This window comes from Mobula birostris, chromosome 8, assembly GCF_030028105.1.
Source record: "Mobula birostris isolate sMobBir1 chromosome 8, sMobBir1.hap1, whole genome shotgun sequence".
NCBI classification, from domain to species: Eukaryota; Metazoa; Chordata; class Chondrichthyes; order Myliobatiformes; family Myliobatidae; genus Mobula; species Mobula birostris.
This window is the reverse complement of record NC_092377.1, coordinates 7,420,322-7,432,415: the sequence shown is the minus strand read 5'-3', so window position 1 is coordinate 7,432,415 and position 12,094 is coordinate 7,420,322. Positions and strand designations below refer to the sequence as shown.

General features: G+C 45.6%; 1 protein-coding gene and 1 non-coding gene across 2 annotated transcripts; one reads left to right on the top strand and one right to left on the bottom strand.

The window, feature by feature from the left end:
- LOC140202372 (small nucleolar RNA U3) lies at positions 1–219 on the bottom strand. The gene has a single exon (XR_011887087.1). It is a non-coding gene; the product is annotated as a small nucleolar RNA U3 (small nucleolar RNA).
- A 2,323-nt stretch (positions 220–2,542) lies between these two features.
- Positions 2,543–5,031, top strand: sf3b5 (splicing factor 3b, subunit 5). The gene has a single exon (XM_072264768.1). The coding sequence runs from the start codon at positions 2,604–2,606 to the stop codon at positions 2,862–2,864; it is 261 nt and encodes an 86-aa protein (XP_072120869.1). The 5' UTR covers positions 2,543–2,603; the 3' UTR covers positions 2,865–5,031.
- Positions 5,032–12,094: the final 7,063 nt, after the last annotated feature.

Here is a 12,094-nt window from a genome sequence, read left to right as displayed (position 1 = left end):
ACCACTCAGACAGCGTCTCCTCCCTCCGCAGCTCCCCGCAATGGGGAGAAGGGAACGGTCATCAAGACCAGAGAGCCGCTGTAGGAAACAACGCTCACCGGCTGCTTCCCGCTCAGGAGGAAATGCCACGACTCCTCCTCGTGGTTGCAGAGACCAAACTTTTTAGTGCTCGATTTCTCAGTCACAGACTATAGAAATGATCCTTAAAAGTATAGTCCTAACTATCACCTCCCGCCGCGCTGCTCCCCACCCACAAACAAACACTTTCACCTCACGGCGAGCAGTCACTTCGTTCTCTCGGTTATTCACAGGGATCACGGAGGGGGTGGAAGATAATTACAACCGATCTTTCCTCATCCATTCTAAACTTCACAGTCAGACACAACCTGTAGTTACTCTTCTTGCTGCGACTGACATGAGGAGTGAAACTCTGCATAATTTAGCATCCGGGCTCCACCCACTGACTCTTTCACTCATTTCCACAGAAGCTGCTCTTGGTCTGCTGAGTTCCTCCTGCATTTTGTGTGTGTTGCTTATTCCAGTGATTTTCTGCACCTAGAATCAGAATCAGGTTTAATATCACTGATATATGTTTGAAATTTTCTGTTCAATGGCAGCAGTACATTGCAATACCTAAAAATTACAATAAGCGTCCGTAATAGATACAGTTTCAGAAACAGTTTCTTCCCCTCCACCATCAAGTTTCTGAATGGACAATGAACCCATGAACCCTACCTCACTATTCCCCTCTTCTGCAGTATTTATTTGATTTGTAATTGATAGTAATTTTATGTCTCTGCACCCCACTGCTGCCACAAAACAACACATTTTACATCAGTGAGAATAACCTGATTCTGACTCAGTAAGGAGCTGAAAGTCTGCCAACTGAGAATGAATCTGCTGCTGCTGAACGATTCTCAGATTCTGGTTCTGAGGTCTGTGTAGGTGGAAATCACAAGGGATGTTGATTTCCCCCAGGTCATCGGGTCAGTGGGTCTATATCAGTCCAGATAGTCCTGAGAAAACTAAAGAAATTTGTTCTGTCCCCTAAAACCCTCACTAATTTTTATAGATGCACCGTAGAAAGCATTCGTCTGGGGTGCATCACAACCTGGTATGGAAGTTGTCCTGTCCAAGACCAGACGAAGCTGCAGAAGATCGTGAACACGACGCAGCACATCACAGAAACCAATCTTCCGTCCTTGGACTCACCTTACATCGCACGCTGTCGGAGCAGTGCTGCCAGGATAATCAAGGACACGACCCAACCAGCCAACAGACCTTTTGTCCCTCTTCCCTCCGGGAGAAGGCTCAGGAGCTTGAAGACTTGTACGGCCAGATTTGGGAACAGCTTTTTTCCAACTCTGATAAGACTGCTGGACGGATCCTGACCCAGATCTGGGCCGTACCCTCCAAATATCCGGACCTGCATCTTGTTTTTTTGCACTACCTTACTTCCCATTTTTCTATTTTCTATTTATGATTTATAATTTAAATTTTTTAATATTTACTAATTTTACTAATTTTAATATTTTTAATAATATTTGTAATCCAGGGAGCGGGAAGTGCAGAGTCATAGTCATGCTTTATTAATCCCGGGGGAAATTGGTTTTCATTACAGTTGCACCATAAATAATAAATAGTAATAAACCATAAATAGTTAAATAGTAAAAAGTAAATTATGCCAGGATATAAGTCCAGGACCAGCCTATTGGCTCAGGATGTCTGACTCTCCAAGGGAGGAGTTGTAAAGTTTGTAAAGAATCAAATATCGCAGTGATGATTGTACGTTCTAGTATCAATTGTTTGGCGACAATAAAGTGTAAAGTAAAGAGGTGCAAGAAAAGCTCGGCCAATGCCCATCAAATATACTTAACGTGTCAACGAGGGGGACAACCTTTTGTGCGCTAGTATCAAAATATTTTAGGTATTATATACAGTTCTGGTCGCCCCATTTTAGGAAAGAGGTGAGGGTGAAAGGCCGACTTGTACTCTTTTCCATAGATGCTGCCTGACCTGCTGAGTTCCTCCAGCATTGTGTGTGTGTGTGTGTGTGTGTGTGTATGTGTGTGTGTGTGTGTGTGTCTCTGTCTCTTCGATTTCCAGCACCTGCAGATTTTTTCGTGTTTGTGAGAGGTTGAACAAAGTTTGATTGCCAACTCTGAAGCGGCGGAAGCTGAAGGGAGACCTGATAGAGTTTATAAGATTACGAGGGGCAGACGGAGGAAACTTTAAATGTCTGAAACTTCGAGGATGTGCACTTAAGGTTTCCCGGTCGGGGGCGGCTGAAAGATATCCTTGCAGTTCCCCACTCTACCGGTCTTCCAGCTTAGAGGGCAGTCCAGAGCAAGCGGACGTCCATTCCAACTGCGCATGCGTTCAACTAAATTTTCTTTTTAAACCAGTCTTATTTACGCAAGTGATATTTTCTGGTTTAAAAAACACATTCTGTATTCTTTAGGACTGGTTATAAGTTCTTAAGGATGAATTTTAAAAAAGCAGACCGATGGGTAGCCATGGTAACGGCGGCCATCTTGGGTTTTCCGGACTGCGCAAGTGTGGGCAACGATTCAGGCGGGCTGTGAGGACGGGCAGCCGGCGCCATGACGGACCGCTACAACATTCACAGCCAGCTGGAACACCTGCAGTCCAAGTACATCGGCACGGGCCACGCCGACACCACCAAGTGGGAGTGGTTGGTTAACCAGCACCGCGACTCGTACGCCTCCTACATGGGCCATTTCGACCTGCTCAACTACTTCGCCGTGGCCGAGAACGAGACCAAGGCCCGAGTCCGCTTCAACCTCATGGAGAAGATGTTGCAGCCGTGTGGGCCGCCACCCGACAAGCCCGAGGAGGCCTGAGGGGCCTCTGACCCTGGGCGAGGGCAAGGAGAGGCCGAGGGGGTGAGGGAAGGAAGAGATGGTGAGGGAGGACTCAGCGGCTACGGCCGGGGAAAGGGGGTCTCAGATTTGGGAAGGGGCAGCCTCTGGCTCACTCCCACCCCCCACCCCCTGCATTTCCTCTCAGCCCCACTCCACCTACCTTCCCGCCTATCTTCACATACCTTCCTCCTTTCTCCTCTGTTCCTGCCCCTCCTCAAACTCCCTCCCTCCTTCCCATCCTCACACTTCTCTTACCTCCTTCTCTTACCTCTATCCTCATCTTCTCTCCCAGCCTTTTTCCACCCTCCATCCTTCACCTAGTTCCTCTCCACCCAGCCCCTCACCATCGTCCCTCCTTCAAACCTGAGACTCTTCAGCAGATGCACCCCCAAGACCCTGCAGCTCAGTCACAAGTCCCCGGCCCATTTCCATCTAGACTCATGAAACTACCCCCCCCCCCCGGGAGTTGCCGCTCTTTTTCTTCCCACGGCTGCTGAGGGGTTCCACGCTTGCCCACCTTGCCTCTATTTTGGGTTCGTCCTTGCTTGGCATTTCAGTCCACGGCAGTGACTGCAATCAAATTGTTTTAGCCATCACCATTTTCCAAGGTTATCTGTTGCTTGCTGCCGTAGCCCAGGGTGCAACAACTGGTAGTGGTCGACCTGCCGTGATCTAATATCCTGCCAAACGCACCGCAACCCGGCAGGTGAGGAGTCTGCTGAACTCACCCTGCGCTGCATCATTGCTGCAAAGACTTCTGCTTGACATGACGTGTTCTTTTCGCAGAGTTGGAAACACCAGACTTTGACTCGTTACTTCTCACAAACACCAGCAACCATTGAGGCGATACCAGCCATTGTCCAAATGTAAGGGCGGCTCTCTCACAAGAGTTGTCCTTTGGCTGACTTACTAGAGGATAAAAAGCGTCCCTTTTCAAACTTGTAGCTTTCAAGTCGTCCAGTGAACTGGAATCACTGTTGGTGCTTCAGCAAGATGAGACCACAACTGCAGTAACTGACAGGAAGCCTCGTGTTCCCGCTGCACCTAATATCACTATGTGGACCCCACAATGAGAAGCTTTGGTCTTCAGGAATAACCTCTTTGAACTTGGATTAGGTTTGCACTTGGATTATTTATCAGTATCTACTGGTCGATTCTAGTGTGTTGAGGAGGCCTGGGAGAAAATTCTCAGTGAATAAAAACAGGGGTAACAGTCTGTCTCCACGGATGTTGCCTGACCCGCTGAGCTCACCCAGTGACTTGGTTTCTGCTCACCATCAGCCAGTGATTTGCCTTGTTAGTAGAGTGCGGCTGCCAAACTCCGCCGAGGAGCTTTTATTTCACCAAGTGACCTCGGCCAAAGTCCCTTCACCTCGACCCGGCTTGCTGAGTCCCAACAGGATGCGGAACAAAGATGGCGTGCATGGCATGCCACATGGATTAACCAATATTTGCTTAACAAATGATTAACATCATGATTGGAAAATTCATTATTATTTCTGTTTAAGGGATTCTAAGTTCATATTGACTTCTACGTTTACCACAGTGAGTACATCTGGAAAGGAACCTGATTTTGATGTAGTAAGTCGAGCTATTTAAATGTAGTACTACTTTTTCCCAAACAAAGAAATGCATGTGGCGTAGAGTAACAGACTTTGGGATGGAACCCAAACCACTGAGTGATTCTCAGACCTCGAGCGTCCACCAGTCCACCTGCAAAGAGGGGTTGTGTTTTGACAGAGATTCCCACTGGATGACTGGCTGGCTTTGGAACAGCAACAGCCCTGCCTGTGATGGTGAGGAGCCCCTTCCATTCCATTGCATTGGCTCAGAAGGTGGCCATTCTGCCCACTGAGTTCATGCTGGCCTATCGTTCAGCAGTGGGGGATTTCAGGCCTGACTGTGTGCCAAGTGGCTGAACTGCTACCGATAATATCGCCATGTGGACCCCTCAGTAAGAAGCTTTAGTCTTTGGAGATAAACTCTTCATGCAGGAGGAGGCTTCCTTTGAGGGGTCCACGTGACCTCAAGTTGAAACTCTTCAAATCTGGTCTAAGTAAACAATTTTAGGATAAAGCTGCTGAAATTTGTGAAAATGAGGTTTGGTTAGATGTTTGTTACTGGTATAATAAATAGTTTTCGGTTATTTTGTCGGTGTTTTCGAATGGTGGGAACTGCTTTCAAAAGGGGGAGGTGGAGGGGGTGGCGGGAAGAGATGACGAGGGGTGGGAGAGTGAGACTGGTTGGAAAGGTTGTACAGAAACTTCCTCTAAATTTAATTTGCTCAATTTAATTTGATACTAAATTTATCTTGATGTTCACAGATTGTATCTAGTTAGCACTTAAATATAAGTAAATTAGTTTATTGTTAAATGTCCCAAGGTAGAGTGCAAAAGTCTTAGGCAGAATTATATAGTTAGGATACCTAAGGCTTATGCACTACTGTATTTGTCACATGAAGCAGAGAGTGAGTTCGTAAATCTGCAGGAGCAAAGGGTGTTGGGAATGCCAAGGTTGGAGTGCCATGGAGGGGTGTGGGTAGGTGGCATTGAAAGAATGCCAGGGATGGGGGGAGTGTGCAGGTGTAGACACACCCAGCCCTAAGACACCAGGCCAAGGTCATTCGATTCCAAACAATTGGTTTATTGATCATTACAGAATGTCTCTCTGGTGCTTCCCGCTCACTCTCCTCTCCCTTCCCCTTTTCCCAAACATGATTCTCCTCTCCCTGCTCCCTTCCCACTCTCAGTCCACAGTAGAGACCCATATCAGAATTAGATTTATTGTCACTGACATAGGTCATTAAATAATGTTTTTGTGGCTGCAGTACATAAAATTACCACAATACTGTGCGAAAGTCGTAGGAACACTGCCATCCATACAGAGCAGATCGTTAGAAAGTACACTGAGGTAGTACAAGGGAAAACAGTGACAATGCAGAATAAAGTGTAGCAGCTACAAAGAATGTGTAACTGCAACATTTGTGCAGCGTGATAGCATAGTGTTAGTGTACCACCACTGCAGTGTCAACGGCCCAGTCAGTTCCGGGGGCTCCACTTTCTTCCCACATTCTAAAGACATATGGGTTCAGGTTAGTGAGTTCCAGCATGCCAACCCCAGCACATCCTCTGACTGTGTTGGTCATTGACGCAAACAACATATTTCACTGTATGTTTTGATGTACGTGTGATAAATAAAGGCCATTTTAAAGTGCAGGCACAGGTCATAATGAGGTAGATTGTGAAGTCAAAGTCCATCTTGTCGTATAAAAGAATTATACTTTTATCCACATTAGCTATATCGTGAATTTATGATCGTTCAATTATATGAGCTCTAGAAATTATTCTTACCATTTTTTTAATGCTCTACCTATAATGAATAATGTTTTCACACTGAAATAGACAAACTGTGTCCTCCATTAGCAACAGACAGTTACATTAACTTGTCTTGAAGTCAATTTCCTGGAAGACATTTGAAAGATTTGATTTTGTTAGGAGTTTTCTGTTTATTGATCTTTCCAACTTCATTTGCAATCTTGTGTTTAAAATTTTCTTTATGCTTTCAGTAAATACACATTCGGGAAAGCTCAGATCTGATTAGAAGTTTGAAATGAGACTTGAGTAATTATCTTAAGCCTGTTTCTAGACTGTAAGACATCGCAGAACTGGGTCTGCTCTGCCATTCCATCATGGCTGATTTATTTCCCACCCAACCCCACTTTCCTGTCTTCTCCCTGTATCCTTTGACACCCTGACTAATCAAGAGCCTGCCAACTCTGTTTTAAATATACCCAATAACTTGGCCTCCACAGCCACCTGTGGCAATGAATCCCACAGATTCAGCACCCTGTGGGTACAGAAATTCCTCCTCACCTGTTCCTTCTATTCTGAGACTGTGCTCCCTGGTCCCAGACTCCCCACTACAGGAAACAGGAAGCATCATCTCCCCAACCGCTCTGTCAATGCTTCTCGATATTCGATGTGATAGTCCTCTGATAACACAGAACCACATTTCATTTCTGCAAGGAAGCAAAATCCCAGAGGAAACCATTTGCCAAGATGTTTAAGGGAGATGTTGTGGGGGTGTTAGAGGAAGGATCACTGTAAATGCATGCCATAAATTGTGGGATTGTATTGAAAGCATCAGAACCACAATACTCAAACATAGAACAATAAATATTACAGCACTGTAGAGTACAGACCCTTCGCCCAACGATGTGCTGACCTTTTAACCTAGTCCAAGATTAGTCTAACCCTTCCCACCCACATGGCCCTCCATTTTTTTTTCTGTCCTCCATGTACCCATCTAAGAGGCTCTTGAATGTTCTTAATGTGTTTGAATCTACCACCATCCATGGCATGTTCTACTCACCCACCACTGTGTCCGTGTCCTATCTCTAACATTCCCACCTATACTTTCCTCCTATCATTTTAAAATGTGTCCCCTTGTATTAACCATTTCTGCCCTGGGAAGACATCTCTGCCTATCCACTCTCCGTGCCTCTTATCATCTTGTACATCTCAAATCAAGTCACCACTCATGCTCCTTTGCTCCAAAAAGAAAAACACTAGCTCATTTAGCCTATCCTCATAAACATGCTCTTAAATCCAGGCAGCATCCTGATAAATCTCTGCACCCTCTCTACAGCTTCTACGTCCTTCCTATATTAAGGAAACCAGAACTCCAAATGTACTCTTACTAGTGTTGCAACATTACCCCACAGCTGTTGGACCCTATCCCCCGACTAATGAAGGCCAACACACTGGATCTGCTATCAGGGAATGAGACAGGGTAGGTGACAGAAGTTTGTATAGGGGAACGCTTTTCATCTACAATGCCGTTAGTTTCAAAGTAAATGTGCAAAGAGATAGGTCTGGTCTGTGGGCTGAGATTCTAAATTGAAGTACGGTCAATTTTAATGGTATCAGAAAGGATTTGGTAAGTGTGGATTGGGACAGGCTGTTTCCTGGCAAATGCGTGGGAGGCCTTCAAAAGTGAAATATTGAGAGTTCAAAGCTTGTATGTGCCTGGCAGAATAGAAGTTAAAGATAACAAGTGTAGGGAACTGTGGTTTTCAAGAGATAGCAAGGCCATGGTTAAGAGAAAAAAGAGGTGCCTAGCTGGATATACAGGTATATGAGGTGCTTGTGGAGTATAAGGAATACAAAAGAACACTTAAGAAAGATCATGACAGCTAAAAGGAAGCATGAAGTTGCTCTAGCAGACAAGGTGAAGGAGAATCCTAATGGATTCTGCAGATATGTTAAGTGCAAAAGGAACGCAAGGGACAAAATTGATCCTCTGGAAGACAATGGTAATCCATGTCTGGAGCCAAAACAGATGGGGAGATCTTAAATACATTCTTTCTGTCTGTATTTACCTGGGAGATGGACACAGAGTTTATAGAAGTGAGGCAAGGTGGCATCAATTTCACGGATCCTGTACCAATTACAGAGGAGGGGGTGTTTGCTGTCCTGAGGTAAATCATAGATAAATCCCCAGGGCCTGACAAGGTATTCCCTCGGACCCTATGGGAGGCAAGTGCAGAAATTGACGGGGCACTAGCAAAGATAATTAAATCATCCTTATTGACAGGAGAGGTACCAGTGGATTGGAGGATAACCAATGTTCCACTATTTAAGAGAGGCTGTAAACATAAACCGGGAAATTATAGGCTGGGGCGTGTGACATTAGTTGCGATAAAGTTATTGGACTGGATATATAAGTATTTGGATAGAATGGACTAACTAATGATAGTCAGCATGGCTTTGTGTGTAGAAGGTCGTGTCTAACCATTCTTAGAGTTTTATGAGAAAGTTGCTAGGAAAATTGATGAAGTCAATGAATAGGAATAGTCAGCATAGCTTTGTCAAAGGCAGGTCGTGCCTTACGAGCCTGATTAAATTTTTTGAGGATGTGACTAAACACATTGATGAAGGTAGAGCCATAGATGTAGTGTATGTGGATTTTAGCAAGGCATTTGATAAGGTACCCCATGCAAGACTTATTGAGAAAGTAAGGAGGCATGGGATCCAAGGGCACATTGCTTTGTGGATCCAGAACTGGCTTGCCCACAGAAGGCAAAGAGTGGTTGTAGGTGGGTCCTATTCTGCATGGAGGTCAGTGACCAGTGGTGTACCTCAGGGATCTGTTCTGGGACCCCTACTCTTCGTGATTTCTATAAATGATCTGGATGAAGAAGTGGGGGGATGGGTGAGTAACTTTGCTGATGACACAAAGGTTGGGGGTGTAGTGGATAGTGTGGAGGGCTGTCAGAGGTTACAATGGGGCATTGATAGGATGCAAAACTGGGCTGAGAAGTGGCAGATGGAGTTCAACCCAGATAAGTGTGAGGTGGTTCATTTTGGTAGGTCAAATATGATGGCAGAATATAGTATTAATGGTAAGACTCTTGGCAGTGTGGAGGATCAGAGGGATCTTGGGGTCCGAGTCCATAGGACACTCAAAGCTGCTGTGCAGGTTGACTCTATGGTTAACCAGGCATAAGGTGCATTGGCCTTCATCAACCATGGGGTTGAGTTTAAGAGTCGAGAGGTAATGTTGCAGCTATATAGGACCCTGGTCAGACCCCACTTGGAGTACTGTGCTCAATTCTGGTCACCTCACTATAGGAAGGATGTGGAAACCATAGAAAGGGTACAGAGGAGATTTACAAGGATGTTGCCTGGATTGGGGAGCATGCCTTATGAGAATAGGTTGAGTGAACTCAGCCTTTCCTCCTTGGAGCAATGGAGGATGAGAAGTAACCTGATAGAGGTGTACATGATAATGAGAGGCATTGATCGTGTGGATAGTCAGGGGCCTTTCCCCAGGGCTGAAATGGCTAGTACGAGAGGGCATAGTTTTAAGGTACTTGGAAGTCGGTACGGAGGAGATGTCGGGAAAGTTTTTCACGCAGAGTGTAGTGAGTGCGTGGAATGGGCTGGCGGAGGTGGAAACGATAGGGTCTTTTAAGAGACTCCTGAATGGCTACATGGAGCTTAGAAAAATAGAGGGCTGTGGGTAAAGCCTAGGTAGCTCTAGGGTAAGGACATGTTCGGCACAGCTTTGTGGGCCGAAGGGCCTGTATTGTGCTGTATGTTTTTCTATGTTTCTATTTCTAAGGCAGTGGATGTTGTCTACGTGGACTTTAGTGAGGCGTTTAACAAAGACCCACTTGGGAGGCTGATCAAGAAGGTTCAGTGGCTCGGCATTCTGGATGAGGCAGTAAATTGGATTAGATTGGATTGGCTTTGTGGGAGAAGCCAGAGAGTGGCATTAGAGGGTTTCCTCACTGACTGGAGGCCTGTGATTAGTGGTGTGCTGTAGGGATTTGTGCTTTGTTGTTTGTCATCTATATCAATGATCGGGACGATAATGTTAACTTGATCAGCAAATTTATGGATGACACCAAGATTGGAGATGCAGTGGAGAGTGAGGAAGACTATCATGGCTTGCAGAGGGATCTGCATCAGCTGGAAAAATGGGCTGAAAAATGGCAGATGGAATTTAATGCAGATAAGTGCGAGGATTTACATTTCAGTAGAACCAACCAGGGTAGGTCTTAAGGCTGATTTATACTTGTGAGTCAAATGCACGGCGTAGCAGCGCACCCTACACTGTACTCTACGCAAACCCTCCGCCGTAGCCTAACGCTCACCTCTCCCAAAATGTAACTACACGTCGCGGAGACGCAGACCGCAACAACTGTGATTGGTCCGCTTGGTAGCATCGCATTTCCTCCTATGCTGCAATAGCTTCCCATTGGGCGACTGAAGGGAAGGAAAGGAACTCTGGCTGCAATGCTTTCCATAAAGCTTTACAGACCTCCGAAATTTCGGAAGACCCTGTGCTTGACACCAGTTTGTAGCTAGCTGCTACAGCCTGTTGACTTCCACCTGAAGCTAAAACTCGAATGGTGATTGCCAGTCTCTGAGTATACTGTGTGTACGCTGATGCGATATTAATGGTGAACGCAGCAGGCAAGGCAGCATCTCTAGGAAGAGGTACAGTTGATGTCAGAATGAAGGGTCTCGGCCAGAAATGTCGACTGTACCTCTTCCTAGAGATACTGCCTGGCCTGCTGCGTTCACCAGCAACTTTTGTGTGCGTTGCTTGAAATTCCAGCATCTGTAGATTTCCTCGTGTTTGCGATATTAATGGTTGGAGACGATGAACCAAATTGTCAAATCTACCTACTGACATCCGAAAATATTTAAAATGCATTTCCTCGTCCTTTCTCTCAGTGGCTGGACAAGCACAGAAAGTTCACCCTCCTTCAGTTTCAGTCACCATTGTTTGAAGTTTGAGTTTCTTCGTGTTGAGTTTCAACATGAAGAAACTCAACACAGTGGCATAGAAACCCCACTGCCAACTAGTGTTTTGGGGTTGAATTGCGAGTAACACAGACACACCAACGCTCAAGTATAAATGCTCACAACAGCGTAGCCCACTTGCGTAGGCTACAGCACAAGCTAGTACACACAAGTATAAATCAGCCTTTACACAGTGAACAGTAGGGCACGGAGGTGTGTGGTAGAACAAAGGGAGTGGGAATACAGGTCCATAATTCGCTGAAAGTGGTGTCATAGGTAGATAGGGTCGTAAGGAAAGCTTGTGGCACATTGGCCTTCATAAATCAATGTATTGAGTACAGGAGATGGGATGTTATGTTGAAGTTGTATAAGGCAAGAGGCCTAATTTGGAGTATTGTATGCAGTTTTGGTCACCTACCTGCAAGAAAGATGTAAACAAGGTTGAAAAGAGTGCAGAGAAAATCTACAAGGATGTTGCCAGGTCTGGTGGACCTGAGTTATATGGAAAGATAGGGAAGGACTGTATCCTTAACAGAGACATGGCTTCAAGTGGACAGGGCCTAGGAAATGAATATTCAAGGTTATACGTCCTATCGAAAGGACAGACTGATGGGCAGAGGGGGTGGGGTGGCTCTGTTGGTGAGGAATGATATTCAGTCCCTTGCGAGGGGGGGGACATAGAATCAGGAGACATAGTCAGTATGGATAGAATTGAGAAATTCTAAGGGTAGAAAGACCCTAATGGGAATTATCTACAGGCCTCCAAACAGTAGTCTGGATGTAGGGTGTAAGTTGAATCAAGAGTTAAAATTGGCATGTTGCAAAGGTTGTTATGGGGGACCTCAACATGCAGGTAGACTGGAGGAATCATGTTGGTACTGGACCCCAAGAAAG